General features: G+C 33.7%; 1 protein-coding gene across 1 annotated transcript; it reads left to right on the forward strand.

The window, feature by feature from the left end:
* The first annotated feature begins 1,438 nt into the window (after nucleotides 1-1,438).
* On the forward strand, nucleotides 1,439-17,545 carry LOC130824220 (V-type proton ATPase subunit a3). Its single transcript, XM_057689132.1, has 18 exons — nucleotides 1,439-1,759; nucleotides 2,716-2,760; nucleotides 3,644-3,766; nucleotides 3,875-3,982; nucleotides 4,432-4,539; nucleotides 4,637-4,810; nucleotides 5,370-5,507; nucleotides 6,281-6,388; nucleotides 6,529-6,636; nucleotides 6,746-6,894; nucleotides 8,120-8,273; nucleotides 9,538-9,698; nucleotides 9,788-9,994; nucleotides 10,105-10,288; nucleotides 10,402-10,485; nucleotides 10,564-10,757; nucleotides 11,382-11,441; nucleotides 16,832-17,545. The coding sequence occupies exons 1-18, from the start codon at nucleotides 1,625-1,627 to the stop codon at nucleotides 17,034-17,036; spliced, it is 2,445 nt and encodes an 814-aa protein (XP_057545115.1). The 5' UTR covers nucleotides 1,439-1,624; the 3' UTR covers nucleotides 17,037-17,545.
* Nucleotides 17,546-17,578: the final 33 nt, after the last annotated feature.

Raw genomic sequence — 17,578 nt, forward strand, 5'->3', positions numbered from 1 at the left:
AAGACAAAAAGTACCCAAATTCCTACACTTCAACTTCCTTTTATTTCCTAAAGAGCATGGAAAAAGAAAGAGTTACTACACTATTCTTCTAATGGTGACCTACCCAAATACCTACCTTATAGCTCCCACTTCTTATGTCGCCATCTCAAAGTACAAAATGAAATGCATAAAGTTGTGTTTTTCTTTTCTCCCTTCATCTCTTATTTTGCATTGGAACTTATTTTTGGGTTTTCATTCTAGTCACTCATTAAATTTTTCAAGTCTCACATTCTCACTCATTCAACACCGCTATTTTACTTAGATTGCCCTTTTAGATTTTCAACCTAATCAAACTTTTCAATTTTTAATTTTATTTTTATTTTTTTCATTTTCCTCTTTCTGCATAAGAGTGGTACAATCTAAATGCAATTAAACTACATGCTAAGATCATACCAAGTGGATAAAGAGTATGGTGTTCAGCAACTCTTTACAGAAATAGAATCTTCAACAATCTTGAATATAATAGATTAAAGCACAAAGAAAGAATGCATAGCTAGCTTATGAAACACTAATGATGAATTGAGATAGTACCATCACTGAATCATTACGTGTGACATGAAATACCGGTTCTATTCAATCTAAAATTTCAACCACCAAAATGGTCGAAATTTTGTATTTTGGTATGAACTTGTTAACTTTGATACTTTGATAGTTGTAATTCACAAAAAAATAAACATTAAAACTGTAATTCACAAAAATATTAAACTTAGCTGTAGTTCTTATTTTTCTACTTTTAAATAAATCTAAAATTATTCAATAATACCTAATTGTAATCCTATTTAGTAAACAACAAATCTCTTGTGAGACGGTCAAATACGTGCGACCACTCACAGGTCTAACTCATAATTTTAAAGTTGTCATTTTAAAGCTTGAATTGGACAATTTGTATTTTGAAATAAACATTTTAAATCTTGGATGTGACAAACTTTAAACCATTAGAATAGATATTTTAAGTATTGAAATATATATTTTATATTTAGAGTAGGTAAGTAAAATATAAAATTAAGGGTTGGAGTAGGGGTTTTACGAGTTAAAATTGGCATTTCAAGTGGTAAATGTGCATTTTAAAGGGTTGAAGTCGATAGTTAAAAAATTAAATTAAACCTCTGAAGAAAAAAGATTGAGACTTGAAATATGAGTTTTATGTATTAGATCCTGACTTTTTAAGTATTAAATAGAGCGTTTTAAAGCATAAATTAGGTAAATAATTTTATTTTTGTCGCATGTGTAAGAGGGCCGTATAGAAGTTTTTGTTTTAAGTAAAAATAAATCTTAATCAATAGGATTTTAGTGATTACTACGATCTACTATCAAGTATCAACGAGTTATAGCTGTCAGAACAACGTGGACCCAACATTATTTTATTTACATTTTTTCCTTTAAAAATTAACAGTAATAAAAATATTATTAATAAAACACAAAATCACAACAATTTCAATCTCTCCAACTCCAACCTTTCTTCCTTTGGTGACATTGTCATCATCTTAGCCAAAGACAATAAACGAAAGAGAGGAGAGAATACTCGAACCCAATCGCCAATCAATCATTCAATCAATCGAAGAGAGAGAATTTTAGAACACAAACAATGGTGGGTTGTTGTCCTCCTATGGATCTGATGAGGTCCGAAGAGATGCAATTGGTTCAACTCATCATTCCTCTCGAATCTTCTCATCTCACGGTCTCTTATCTCGGTGATCTCGGCCTTGTCCAATTCAAAGATGTTCGTCTTTTTTTTCTATCTTTATTTTTTAAAAATTTTTGATGATTTTTTTGATTAATTTTGGTTGTTGATTACTGTATGTTAGCGATTTTGTTGTTTGATTGGTTTTGGATCAAATAAGTTGCGTTTTTTCTCGTCTTTTCCGATTTTTTTTGTTTTTAGGGTTTTTACTATTATTGCTAGTGTTATTGTGGATTGTTGATCGTTTTTCAACTTTTGTTAGGTTTAATGCGGAATTGCTTGCGGTGTGGATAACCTTTTCTGTTTTTAGTTTTGAGTCTTTTACTTTTATGGACTATTTAAAGTCAACGAAGTGAAGCTAGTTTTGAGGATTGCAATGTACTTATTATCAAAGATTCTTGCTTTAAACTTGAATTGTTCATGTGTGCATTTTTTTAAAATCTCAATTTTATTGTATTTCGTGAAAGTGTGGGGAGGTTAATGCCTTGAATTTGAGGTGTAATGCGTCTGAGTATTTGTGAGATGAATGCTTCTTGAGGTTTTGGTTATAGTGAAGAGGAGCTTTAATGTGACTGATTTTGCTAGTTTCTTTTAGCACTGGAGCGTTAGAAAGAAGTATTTGTAACTTGATTATATGAAGTTATGGACTTTATATTAATATGACATGGATCTCGAAAATTGTTCTTCCAATTTAGTGTTTCATCCGTCTAAGTTGTACAAAAAAAAAAAAAAATTCTGCTGAACCATGAAAAAGTTTGAGGATTTTATACGTAAGTTGTTTAATGAGGTCCATGCCTGAAGCCATTCTATGGTATAGATTGTGAATACTGGAGAAGAATGGTGTGCAGGCCACGAGCATAGGTTCTTGGTTTATATATGCCGTTTTCTACTTGAATTTCTATTGTTTTATTTCCACCTTTTCATTTTAAAATGAAAACATATTCGTGGGTTTTTTCTATTATCAGTATGAATATCTGACATCTTTTTATTTCCAGTTGAACGCAGATAAGAGTCCTTTTCAGCGAACGTATGCAAATCAGGTGTGTTATGATTTACATTATGTTTTGTTTTCCTGTCACTCAACTTGACAAGTATGTATACTATTGTAATCAATCCTTCTTATGTTGTTTGTTGAGTGAATAGATATAACAAATCTCACATCTTTTGACACTAATTCTGTTATTGTATATCAAGCAATTACATGCATGATGCACGTGCTTAAAAGCCTAATGAGAGTTGTTTATCTGACTATTGTTTTTCATAAGTCTGTTAGTGTATATCTCGTTATTGCTATCATGTGCTTGGGAGTTAAATAAGTTAAATCAGCTGTAGAACCTCCTTAACTTGTTGCCTCTTACTGTCTCTGTTCGTCTGAGCGTGGAAGTAGATCACTTATGTGCAGTGAGATATATGATTTAATAAGTGACTAGCCCCTGTTGTAACTGTAGTTAAATAAGCCTTAGTTTCATGTATGACATGTATAAATTCCATGTTTTGATGTCTCCATCCAGGCTCTAAGGCCATAGTACTGAATCATTGGTCTATATTCCGAAAAATTGCGCTTCCTGTTCTCTTTAATTGGATTGATACTGAAATACTTCATGTCATTCTCTTTGTTGATTTCTAAGGTGGCTCCCTCATAGATGTTATCTTGCCATGAACATAAAGTTTATGATACAAAGCAGCCCTCCGCTCTTCTCTTTAGTTGTATAGAAGTTTCCTTACTAGAATTTTGGTCCAAAATGAAACCTACTACTATTTCAGAGCCGAAAAAGTTCTAAAGGATATCTTGATGAGACAATGACAATTGATTTGCTCCATTGTATTTTTTTTTGAATTTATCCAATTAACAAAGTTTTTAGTGTGCTACTTTTAACTTAATTTTGCATATTGATTGATTGATTTTTACAATTCATTTTGAAGATTAAAAAATGTGGAGAGATGGCACGCAGATTAAGATATTTCAGGGAACAAATGTCAAATGCTGGCATTTCAGCTCCACCAATGTCTTTTACTCGCTCTGATATCAAAGTGGACGATTTGGAGGTATGTAGGGTAATCTTCACCTTCTATTAGATATATAATGTGTTGGGACTTGAAAGGGGATTCAACATGTTTCTCTATGGTAGCTAAGTGTGATTTTGTGTTTACTAGGTGAAACTTGGAGAGTTAGAAACTGAGCTTTCTGAGATGAATGCAAACCATGAGAAGTTACAGCGCACGTATAATGAACTTGTCGAGTATAAATTGGTCTTGCAGAAGGTTTGTTAATCTCGCTTCTTTGAGTGTTTTTTTTTTCATCTTTTTATATTATAAGAATTGAAGCCTTTATCGACATTCAGCTTGGGCACTTCTAAAAGACTGTGTATTAGCATGTTAAATAAGTTGAAGCAGTTGAAATACTATATCATTCTTATCAGCATATTAAATAAGTTGAAGCTAAACAATTGAAGCCACCCTTTTTCGTGTGCTTTTAAAGTAGTTATAAGGTGAGAAAAGTCTTGTATGAAGTTGATAACACATTACATAAAATAATCTAGTGTCTCTTCATTTTAAAACTGATTATATAATATTCAGGAAGCCACATAGCTTGTAAGCTTCAGGGATTTTTCGAAGGACTAACTTTGGGAACCAGAGGCATAATATATTTTGTTATTCATGAGTTATCTTATCCATCATATACTGAAACTGTGCTTTTACTTTACCTTCAGGCTGGGGAATTCTTCCATGCTGCTCAAAGAAGTGCTCTCTCTCAGCACAGAGAAGCAGACACACAGCAAACTGAGGAATCTTTGGACACACCTTTACTGTTGGACCAAGTAGACTTGATCTGTTCTTTTGTTTATTGGTTGCACTTGTTTTGTCTACCCTATGTGTATTTCGTTTTGATTAATAATCATATTGAACTGTATTTAGGACAAGTCAGTTGATCCTACAAAGCCTATCCAGCTGGGTTTTTTGACGGGTCTCGTACCTAGAGAAAAATCTATGGCATTTGAAAGGATCTTGTTTCGTGCTACTAGGGGCAATGTTTTTGTAAGGCAGACTGCCGTAGAGAATCCTGTGACCGACCCTGCTTCAGGAGAGAAGGTTTGTTTTAATATCCTTTCTGTTTTGAATGCTTTATGTCGTTTCTGGCTGTAAAAATCTTTGTCATAAAAAAAAGTCACCCTTTTCCCTGCACGCCTGCTGAGGCATGTGGGTGTATGATTGGTAGATTTTTAATTAACATGATGGTAATTTAATGGAAATTGAAGCAAGGGTGAACTATTGCCCTCATTTGGGGCTAATAGCCATCCCAGGGGTGGTGATAACTATTTCTCCGCAAATGAGGGTAATAAACACCCAACCCCACCCCCATATTTCTCCATTCTAATAACCATCACTACATTATCCACCTACAGTGCCACCTCATCCTTAATATCAACTCAGATCTTGACTTTACTTACTTTAAATGCTTTAACTCCAGCCCAAGCATGAGTCTAGTGGTTTATCTATCATATCAATTGCTTTCTTTAGGTTGTATTATCTTAATCCAGTTTGATCAACAAGTACTCCTAAGTTCTGTTTGTATTTTGTAACAATTTTTTGTTAAACCATTATGATATATGGCTGGCTGTTTGATTTATTTTTCACGGCCAATATTCAGGTAGAGAAAAATGTCTTCATAATATTCTATTCTGGAGAACGAGCAAAGAACAAAATTCTTAAGATCTGTGAAGCATTTGGAGCTAACCGTTACCCTTTTAGTGAGGATTTTGGCAAACAAGATCAGATGCTGAAAGAAGTATGGGCTATGAACTTCATTCTGCTTTCATTTTTCAGACCATTTTTTCCCGCTTCTGCATTAGTATAGATTCTGATGAGATACTTTTGATATGTTAATATATGTGCCCTTAATATGAATTCTAATAATATATATATATGTGCCCTTATTCACTATTTCATTTCCCCTATCAGGTCATCCATCCCTCTCCAAGATAAAAATAAAAAATGAAAAACTCCTTTATAAATCAGGGGAGGATAAGCTCCTTTATAAATTTATTAATGTGTATAAGTGGAGGACTAGCACCTTTATAGATTTATCAATGCGCATATTTTTCTACTTTATGGAGTTTGTCCTCCAATTCAATATATTTATTGCAATTACAGTTTTTCATTGCAGCTTTTAGAAGATTTCTTGTACCCCTCCATGGAAGGAATTATTCTTTTCACTGTGATTGTTGGCTCTTCTGCTCTGTAATGAAACAGTTTAATTCTAATTTTTCATCACGTCTCAAATCATCATTTGCAGAGCTTATTAAGAGTCATTCCTACTGCTTCTTTTCCACTTTTCTTGACATTGATAAAAATGTGAAAACTAGACAAGCGCTGCTATACTATGAGATTATTATGCTCGTCTGAAACATCTGCTAGCATAATTTTTAGTATGGCTCTCTGTTGACTTTTTGTGCATAATGCCTTGTGCTCTTATAATGTTACCGTCATACTTCCCTAATCTCCTATATACCATGTCAACTGAAAATAGGAATCTTCTGATCCAACATGATTGCACTTTAGGTTTCTGGAAGACTTTCGGAGTTGAGGACTACAATTGATGCTGGACTTCTGCATCGTGGCAACTTATTGCAAACTATTGGTGATCAATTTGAGCAATGGAACCTTCTGGTCTGTTGCACATCCTTTCTGTCAACCATCCTATTTGCCACTTATATAATTTGAAAATGCCACGAGTTACTTTTTAAGCTCTAAAATAGCCAATGTATTGTTAAAAGTATTGATTTGTAATTTTGTTTCTTATTTCTAAGGTGAGGAAGGAGAAATCCATTTACCACATATTGAACATGCTTAGCATGGATGTAACGAAAAAATGTCTTGTGGCAGAAGGGTGGTGTCCAGTTTTTGCAACAAAACAGGTAACTTTTAATATTAACTATTCTATTTTTGTCTTTGTCTTGAAACATTTATGCTTAATTTTTTAAAATTCTAGAGGTGTCGAACTAAATTGATGTTTGATCAATGCAGATCCAAGATGCATTGCACAGGGCAACATTGGACTCAAATTCACAAGTTGAAGCTATATTTCAGGTTCTGTATACAAGGGAGTCACCACCAACATATTTTAGGACAAACAAATTTACTTCTGCTTTTCAGGAAATTGTTGATGCATATGGGTAAGCCATCTCAGCTTTCTAGGTGTAGTGTGTATCTATGATTATGTACTGATGATGGAATCTTAAATATTCGTTGCACGAATCTCTTTCATTATGTTTCACACTACTCAAAAACCATTTGCTTCTATTTCAAACCGAAGTCTCACGGTTTAGTGATGAATAGAGTCAGATTTTGCAGTTCTTTGGAGCACGTAGTGTGACTAGTTATTTTTCATACTTTATTGATCTAGTGCTTGTTCAGTACACTAGGTAGTTGTGGACGTATCTAGTTAATTATAGAAATTATTATTGTTAAGAAATGTTTAGAAAAAAAATCTTAAAACACTACTTTTCGATTTTCGAATACTACAAATTCTAATGTTCTAAAAATAGATATGTGCACCACTAGAAGCTACTTAAACTGGTACTTTGCAACAATGATATTTTTTTATAATTAGTCTTTTGATCTCATTAAACCACTAACTATTAAATTTGCTACGTCAATATCATTTTCCTCATAGAATACCCTTCATTATATAGTAGTGAGATTTTTGAAGAGGTACTCAATCAAGTGGAGTATGCATGAATAGATTATAAATCACACATCTTCGATTTTTATCCTTTTACGTGCTGGAGCTGGGACATCCTTGACTTGAACCAACTTCACTATCAAAGTTGCTCATTGTTCCCATTCCATGATCAAGGTCACTGAAGGGTCTTGAAGACTGAGAAGTCAGTTATATTATACCAGGAATTTATAGCTTTTTAAAGAGATGAGGCCTTGGAGTTGTAGTTAATCTGTGCTTGAAAGTTTTCTGACTACTTGGCACTTGCCATCATTATGATTTTTTTTGTTACTTCTTTCCCACAATATCAAAGCTCCTATTTTTTGCTCTATATTTTGGAACAATGTTATAAGGTTCGTTTTTGAATGGCTCTTGGCACTTGGTCCATTTGTGTGTTCATTGAAATACTCCTTCGTATACATCTATGTTAGAGCCCGCATCTCCATCTTCCTTTTCTTTGTAATAGTATTACCCTATTCCTTGTTCTTTGTGTGCTATTCACATTTTGAAAGTGTGTAAACCCGTGAACTTGAAAGTGTTGACTGGTTTACTTTCTCGATAATTGAATTTGAGTAGCAGATTTTCTGAATTACAATGTTCATGAGTTTGCTTATGACTGTTTATCAGCCTGAAATAATTTTATTTCTTCATTGCTGACGTGCTAAATGTTATGTGTGCAGGATTGCTCGGTATCAAGAAGCAAATCCAACTGTATACACAGTCGTTACTTTCCCATTCCTATTTGCAGTCATGTTTGGTGATTGGGGGCATGGTATATGCTTGTTACTTGCAACCTTATACCTGGTATTCCGGGAAAAGAAGCTTGCCAGTCAGGTAATAATTGTTATTTGCTATGAAAATTAAGTATCTCTGAAGATGCTGGCATGAGTTGGATTGTGATATATAATGGCCCTAAGGGCTGCATACTAATTACATTCCTAATTTAGTATTTAGTTAGAGTTTTATGATAAGTGCACGCATCAATGGATGATAGTTATGTCAAATTATCCTCTATGTTATGTCTTTTGATACTTTAGCTTCTTCTTTGCACCCTCAGGATTCAGTTTTAAAGTTGCAACTCCAAAAGTGTTTTGTGCTAATACATTAAGGGTTTTCTATTACTAAGTTATGTATCAGAAGGTGCTGCAAAATCTCACTTCTATTGGTGCCTTGCATGTGTGAAACATTAGATTGTCCATGCAAAATTTTTAAAATTTGTCATGTAACATGCTACTGAATGGCTGCCATCTGCACTAAGCTCTCTTCAAAGAAAGCACTTTAGAGGGGGAACTTATGTACAGTTGTACACCACACAGTATTTTTTTTTTCCCTTTAGGCAGGTAGTTTTGGCCTTTTGGGACTAAAAGCAATAAAGATGAGAGTAATACAGAAGTACAATATCTGTTCTATTTGTATTGCAGCATTGTTTGGGCACACTTTTTTGGGAGCTCATGTTATGTGGAGAGAGATAGTGAGAGGTAAAAAAAGGAATCCGTGCGATGAGGGGAAAGTGTGAGAAAATTAAATTTCCAAAAACTGATAGGTGCATTAGGGTCTACTACATGAACCAATACATCAACGGTCGTCCTCTCGAATTCGACGGAGATATGTATAACAATACATGTGCCTCAAAAAGAGATGTTGTGAGGCTGCACTACAAAACACTCCCTTTTGGAGATTGAAAATTTCTTTCCAAAAAGGTGAATTCATTCTTGAAACCTTGACCAGACATAGGTGCATATCTCAAAATTCTTGTAATATTTTGTGTAATTACATCTCAAAATTGGTTATGGATATAATAATTTGGATATAGAACTTTGTTTTTTTTTTAGAGATTAGTTTTATAATTAATCATCTCTTAACTATTCCATTACTCCATTCCCATCAAGTGACTCAAAATTATCTCTCATAACAAATTTTTTTTAGTGGCTCTGTGAGCCTTTTTTTGCTTAGCACTTTTAGCACCACTGTGTATAAGGTGATGCAATTGCTTAAATAAAAGATTGCTAAGATTGTATTTTGTTGGTGATCCTAATCATTTTAATATCTGGATTTGTATTTTCGTGTAGACCTAATGTTACTTAATTGTCTGCTGCAGAAACTGGGGGACATCATGGAGATGATGTTTGGAGGTCGTTATGTCATTCTGATGATGGCCATCTTTTCGATTTATACTGGCTTCATTTACAACGAGTTCTTTTCAGTGCCATTCCCAATGTTTGGAAAGTCGGCTTATGAATGCCGCGATCCTTCCTGCAAGTACAAACAAGACTTATACATATCCTGGTCTTTTTTCCTTGCTTTATTGTTTTAATCATGAATCATTTATCTATGTTAATGCATCTCAGGGATGCGACTACAGATGGTTTGATTAAAGTGAGAGACGCTTACCCATTTGGATTGGATCCTGTATGGCATGGTTCTCGAAGTGAGTTACCTTTTCTTAACTCTCTGAAGATGAAAATGTCAATCCTCCTTGGTGTTGCTCAAATGAACCTGGGGATCATAATGAGTTTCTTTAATGCCAAGTTCTTCAGAAGTTGTGTGGATATATGGTATGTCTTGCACATTATTCTTGGACAATAAGTTTAGTGCTTACGCTAAACTGATTTCTTGATCAGTTTTTGAACTGACTTTATTATTGAACTTTGTATAAATGCTACAGGTTCCAATTCATTCCTCAGATGATTTTCTTGAACAGTTTGTTTGGTTACCTCTCTGTTCTCATTATTGTGAAATGGTGCACTGGTTCTAAAGCTGATTTATATCACATCATGATTTACATGTTTTTGAGCCCTACTGATGAATTGGGTGAAAACCAACTTTTCCCTGGCCAGAAGACAGCTCAGGTTATTTTTCTTGTTCTAACAATGCTTTGAGATTGAAGGCTTTTATTTCACCAAATATTTGTGTGCTTAGTGCTCTAAATACTCGCACTTGTTGCTTTTGTCCTACGATTCAGATGGTTCTGCTGTTGTTAGCCCTTGTGTCTGTACCTTGTATGCTGCTTCCAAAGCCTTTTATTCTGAAAGCTCAGCACCAAAGTGTACGTTTTAAAACTTTAGTGTTTTTATTAACTGATCAACTGTAGTCAATTCTAATAACCCATTTAATGTTTTTGCAGAGGCACCAAGGTGAATCTTATATTCCCCTACAAGCAGAAGAAAGCCTTCAAGTGGAAGCGCCGCATGGTTCACATGGTGATCATGAGGAGTTTGAATTCAGTGAAGTGCTAGTGCATCAGCTCATTCATACAATTGAGTTTGTACTTGGAGCTGTTTCTAATACTGCTTCATACCTTCGTTTATGGGCGTTAAGGTACTCGAAACTATAAGCTGTCAACTCTTTCCATAGGTTATTGATCTTAAACAACAACATCGAACAAACAGCCACTCTGGGTTTTTAGTATTCCACTGCTGTCAATAGTATTATCTGACCTAATTGAATGAACAATTATTGAAATTATGGCTTAATATTGTAATTTATGAGCTGTGAGACTTGATGGCCCGTTTGGTAGGCAATAAGGGTAGTGAGTTTATTTTTAATTTGGCGAGGATGTCCAACGTAATTGTCCACGGTAATGCTTCTGTGTCTCTTTAAGTATGTGCTTTCCTTAAATTTCCATTACCATTTAATATTATCTCTAGACATGGAAACTAATGATTATGAAAATTTAAATATACAAACTCAAGGATAGAGATCAATTGCACATGGGACATTCCATGCAAAACCACATACAAATTAAATACCACAACTCCGCTACTGTCATTTATTAATGCGTACAATTGGGGTTGGGATTTGAATTTTGAAGTCAAAGCTAATAGATTGAATGCTAACCTCTGCACAATGCAATCCTATTTTGATACTTAACACGTAGAGTTAGAAACCTGTTTTTGTTACCGATGCCTAATAGTTTTTGTGATGCTTTGGTTTCTTATGCAGCTTGGCCCACTCGGAATTATCTTCAGTTTTTTATGACAAGGTTTTGATGTTAGCATGGGGGTATGTTGAAACAAACTTCCTCTTTTTTGCCTTTTTTTTCCCTCTCTTTTCAATTTTAAATTTCATGGCATTTCTAAGATAATGGGGCTTGATAGATGGCCTATTAGTTATTCCATGATTTGTTTGTTGCAATCAGCTTGTTGGGTGGTCAAACTAGCTAACGTTAATGTTTGGTAGACACCACATTGCAATAGTTGATTGGTGCAAATCTGCCTAACTCTAAAATTTATGAAATTCCACCGGTTTACATCTCGCCGTTCTACAAACTAGGGATTGATAGATGGCCTATTAGTTATTCCATGATTGTAGATCTCTCTAGTTTGTCAAATACCTTTTTAAAAGTTTTTAATTTTGCGTCACAAAGTGCTACATTTATCGTGATTTTGATTTTCTTATACTTGGCAAAGTTTTCCTCGTTTTTGCATTTTTGTAATGCTAGATAATATTTTTTTTCTTGATAATTGTCTTGACCTCCTCATTCCACTATGTAGTATCTTTTACCATGAAACTATCAGCCGATTCTCATAAAATCTACCTAGCTATTCGAATGATGCAAGTTTTCATCTTATTCAAGTATCCTCTGCATCCGAAGTGATCTCTCTATCTGCTTCTTCAATTACTTTCTCGCCGAAAACTTTAGTATTATCCTCTTTTAATCTCCACCATTTAATCCTATGTTCTTGAGTTTTGGTTCATGATCATGGGTTGTGAGTTTTACTGAGCTGATTGTTACTAACCTACCGATAACCCTTCTCTTCTATCCGGGCTTGAAATCGTCAATAAGTGACAAACACTCACTGGCAGAGCGTTTGAGATTATAATAGGTTGTTAAAATGACTAATAAAAATATACTCTTATTAATGTGAAGCAGCATATGAGGTTTGCTATCAAGGGTCGATAGGAAACAACCTCTTTGTTCTTGCAAAGGAAAGGTTGCTTACATCCGATTTCCACATACTTCGCCTAGGAGCCTAGATGGGATACACATTGTGAATTGAGTAAATAGAATGTTGTCAATTGTATTGGTATATTGTTGTTATTTATCAATCAATGGACAGTTAATATTTGAAAATAAGGAACTTATGGAATCTTTGTTTTTTAAAATAATTTTGAATACATTTACTAACACTAGTTGTGGGGCCGCGTGCGTAGCACGCGGTCCCCCAAGTTACACTATTGAATTAATGTTGCTATTCTATACATTTTTATTAACTTTAATACGAATGAAAATATTAGAAAATCAATATGTTGTGTTATATGCGCAAAGAATAAAGAATTTGTGGAATACTAATTGTCTGAAATCTTATTAGATATATCAACATTGAACTATTACTAGAAGTCGTCTATGAAAAAGAATCACCTCAATTTGAAATAAAATATAAAAAAACAAAATAATTAGAGAATAGCAGCAAATATAATTACATTTAAATAGAATCAAAGAAGTATAAACTTAAACATAAAAAAAAACTTTAAATGACTAATAATTAAATAAAATCAAAAAAGTATAAATCTTAACATTGAAAAGAAATTTTTAAAGACTGACCAATTAGAGCTAATAATTATGGCAAATGATACTGAACTTTCACAGTCAATCATATTACACATTCAAGCAACTAAAGGTGAAAAAAAAGATTTAAAGTACCATAAATCATAAATAACTATGTGATTAGTAGTCATATTCAATTATAGTGATGGCAATACTATTTATGTACCATATACATCAGCAAAGTGCAGTTTACTTAGACTACTAAGCAATGTAAGGCATACATATAACTTGTTTACAATAAACCAAATATTTGCTCATAACGTGCTTGTTAACTATGAAATGAAGAGTACCCGAGTAACATCTCACAAAAAATCAATTAACTGTAATACAAAATGTTAGAAATGCAGAAAACCACAAACTATCACATGATACAATGCAAGAGAGGAGAGAGAGGGGGTGGGGAAGGAAGGGGAAGGAGAAAAATATTATACCTCATGGGGAATTACTCTCAAAGATTGGAGCATAAGCATTTCTAGTATCAGAGGTTGACATAAAGCAATCCAAGAGTCTTTGGCTTTGTATCATGTGATTAAAGCCACATACCTTCATTACACTCTTGATTGTGTTTAAAAATCTGATCAGGTACAATGGGACTGTAGCACTTTCACTATGCCAATTTTTTTTTCCTTCAATCCAAATTAGTGCCACATATTGTTAACATGCTAGTGAATTCACTTTTGTTAAGTTGTGACATGATAAGCATTTAACATTATCAGACAACAGGAATAAATTAGAGAGCAAAAAAGGAAGAAAAAATTGATTACCTTGATGAAACAGCAGGGGAACTGACTAAAACATCATTAAATGATCAAGTATTATCAAATCCAACAGGTTAGAATCAGCAAACCAAAATCCAGAACCTCAGCAGTTGTCATATAGATGCAAAGCATTTCAAAAACCTCATCTTATCCCCTAATAATCCAAACCCTGTAAGAACCATCCAACATGTATGAAATCTCAAATGAAGTCACAACTAAAATAAAAAAATAAAAAAATAAAATCCCATCTTATGTTGGTCAACAAAAGAAATTGGTTTTCTGTCAAACACAAGAAAAAAATTAAAAAAGAAAAAATATTTGAATAAAATCCCTAGATTCCTTCAAACAATTACATAAAAATTACATCATCTAATCAAAACCATAAAAAAGATCAAAATTGGAAGAAAAAAAGATATCATCCATATCCATATAGAAGTACAACAATAAACAAGATAAATTTTTGAGCTTTTAAAAAAAAGGAAAAAGTTAAGCTATTATACCTATCAAAATCCTCCTTTGAATTCACCTTCTGTAGAAAACCCAATAACAGATTCTGCCATTTCAAAATCAACATAAATTAGTTCCCAAAAAAACCTATTAAAATTTATCGAGCTTCATCAATAAAGCTCTAATTCCTGTCATAAACCCATCAACAAAACAAGAAAAAAAACCTAATTATCATTCGAAATAAAGACTGAGATTTGTTACATAACATAAGCTATTAAAATTTCTATTATGTAAATCAATATTATGTTAATCTATTATGTAAAATTTCTATTATTTAAATCAATATTAATCTTTTGTTACATAAAATTTCTATTATGTAAATCAATGTAAATCAATATTATGTAAATCAATATTATGTAAATCAAAATTTCTATTATGTAAATCAATACTAAGACAAAAATATAGAATCTATAGCCATAAACACGAATAATTTCGAAGAATTATAGTTTCTTGTCTTCGTGCTTTTCTAGCCTATTATTATTAGAAGTATTTGCACAACTTGCAAAACTGAATGATTGAAATTTTATTAGAAACAATGATGAATGAATACAAGATGAGAGGAAGGCCTTATGTATAGTTTTTGCCTTCCTCAACGGCTGCAAAAGGGAGCCTAAATGACTAATCAACTTAACACATCATCATAAAAGAAAAACAGAAGGTCATATTAACTACTCGAGCTTCTGTTGGGCTTATGCTGGCTTCTGTTGGGCCTATTGTTAGTATGCCATCTCCGTGGCTTGCCCCATGTTTTGTTTGAACAAATATAAGACCATACGTGCCCCTTTTATGTGTAGACCATGTATGTCCATGTGGTTAGTAAGTTGGCCATTTGTTGCATCATCTGTGTGCTCTTGAATTGCATCATGTTGGTCAAGCTCAGGGTTATTGTTGTTGTTATTTAGAGCACAATCTGGTTCAAAGGTACAATGCATTAAACCCTTGAACCAAAAACCCAGTTTACCAAAAACAGAAAAACTTAAGAGAACCAAGCTGCAGCTATTGAGCCCATATGTCTATCCAACACAAGATTACGGTAACACCGATCTCAGCTTCACAGTACAAAGAGACCATAATAAGAACCTCCAGCATAGGCGTCATCAATACAGGTAACCTGTTTGGGATTCCCTAGGACAATAATAACAGTCTCCTCGAAGGAACATTTTGCTGATGAACCTGTCCTTATTCACGGGCTGTGCCTTCTTTTTCCCTTTCCTGGTCTTTGGTACCTGGAACAATCAGCAATAAATAGGCACCAGTACTTCAGAATTGGTACTTTCAAGAATATTTCAATTGAAGAAAAAATTTATACGATCTATCAATTAAGAAATTATGTGTTCCAGTTCAATAAACTTTGTACAAATTGGTGGAGAAAAAGGCATTTAAGTTAAGACAAACCTCAGTCCACATTTCCCTGACATTTTCAAGCACCATGTTGCAGTACGATCAAAGGCTCTTACACGTCCTGCAATTTTCTGTTGCTCCGAAAATTGATAAGGACCTGATTCCCAAATCCAGAAATAAAGTATCCCAAAATGCATACAATTTTTTGCTAAAAATTGTCTAAAAGCCAAAACAAAGCAATCATAGCAGATGCATTAAACCCTTAAACCAAAAACCCAATTTACCAAAAACAGAAAACCCAATTGAAGGAACCTTGAGAACTCAAATGAAAAGATCGAACTCAAATGAAAAGATCGAACCTGAACTGAAGGGAAGATGGTGGTGAATGGCGAGTGAGCAGCAGCAGAAAGATTCGATTGGAGCTGCATGAAATGGAGAAGGAAGGAGCATTCGGTTTATTGGGGAAAGAAGGAGAAGGAGCTGCGTGTTGTTTAGGGTAATTTAGGGTTATATACAAAGTTCAGGCCCAATTTATTATGTGGCAAGGGCTGTATGACATGGCAGCTTACATGGCAAAAACACTATTCACATTGCAAAATGTGAATAGTTTTGATTTCGTAGCCATGTTTTGTAGTTTAAGGATTTTCCATCACGCATGTTTCAATCTCTTTGTAATTGTGCTTTATTCTCCACAATTCACAAGAATAATGTCGCAGCCTTAAAGGTTGGCGGTTTATTTTCAACAATTGCACACAATAAATACTAAAATATTTGAAACAAATACAACAAAACATTTTAAACCCTTATTTGTCAATTGCACATAACAGAACATTTCAGTTAAGTTTTATCAAACATTTACAAATAAACAGCTAATAGAACAAGTTGGTCAAATCAGTAGATGAAAACTAAATGGTCAATCTAACCCTTACAATCAGCCACTAGCTACCGCTATTAGCCATTTGCGAAACATCACCTTTGACTTTATACGTTTTACACTTAGTGAACCAATACAAGGCAAATTCATTGTCCAATGGGATGGTGAATTGCCATATTTCTTCAGATTGTTTAGTCACTTCACAAGGTCCCCTTATGGTCGACATTCTTTTTAATCCAGTCAAGTTCTATGCAGAGCGTTCTTTTTACCCTGTAGTTTACACATCAAAGGCATCATGAGTTTTTATATTTGAAAAAAGTATCAGGTTAATATAACACTTCTAATTGCTCCGTAATTATTGCAGGTACAATAATGTGCTTATATTGATAATTGGTATAATTGTCTTTGTCTTTGCGACTGTCGGAGTCTTGCTGGTCATGGAAACCCTTAGCGCTTTCCTACATGCACTGCGTCTCCATTGGGTGGAATTTCAGAACAAGTTTTACTTGGGAGATGGTTACAAATTTCTTCCTTTCTCGTTCTCATTGATTGGTGAAGAAGACGAGTGAATGAATGAATATCTCAGAGATAAGTTTAAGCTTTTTCGCTGGAATTATGCGAGTTGATATTTGAATTCTTTATTTATCAAGCTTCCTGTAGATGGAAGTTGGGAATACCCTTTTGAGGGACATTTGCGAGAATTAGTTTGCACAGTGAAGAGAACCAGCCCTTCCAATTGATTATTTGTATTTGGAAGAAATAATAGGCCTTGGAGGGAAGTTACTGGCCGTGTATCATAACATATCTGTTGGTTTTTGTGTGTTATTATGTTCAATAAGTTAATTCCTTCGAATATTACAATTCATAATTTAAAACCCTTATCCTCAATAAGTTAATATTACTTGAATGATTGTAATTATTATCTTAAGCCCTTGCACCAGTATGGCGATTTCGACATCTGCCATGGTGCATAGACAGCTCAATGCTCTGATTAGTTTTTGTAAACTTTTCTACTAGAGAACTATCAAATGAAACTATGTGAATTTATATTTTTTTTATGAAATTTGAATTACTTTTATGGTTTAGAGTTCTTTGGAATAACTGGCAATGA

This window comes from Amaranthus tricolor, chromosome 1, assembly GCF_026212465.1.
Source record: "Amaranthus tricolor cultivar Red isolate AtriRed21 chromosome 1, ASM2621246v1, whole genome shotgun sequence".
Lineage (NCBI taxonomy): Eukaryota > Viridiplantae > Streptophyta > Magnoliopsida > Caryophyllales > Amaranthaceae > Amaranthus > Amaranthus tricolor.

Bases quoted from the DNA above. Each gene is read 5' to 3' on its own strand.
- LOC130824220 (XM_057689132.1), top strand. From the start codon at position 1,625: ATGGTGGGTTGTTGTCCTCCTATGGATCTGATGAGGTCCGAAGAGATG. The intron at 6,637-6,745 runs GTAACTTTTAAT...TGATCAATGCAG, and splicing joins CAGTTTTTGCAACAAAACAG to ATCCAAGATGCATTGCACAG. The intron at 9,995-10,104 runs GTATGTCTTGCA...TAAATGCTACAG, and splicing joins AGAAGTTGTGTGGATATATG to GTTCCAATTCATTCCTCAGA.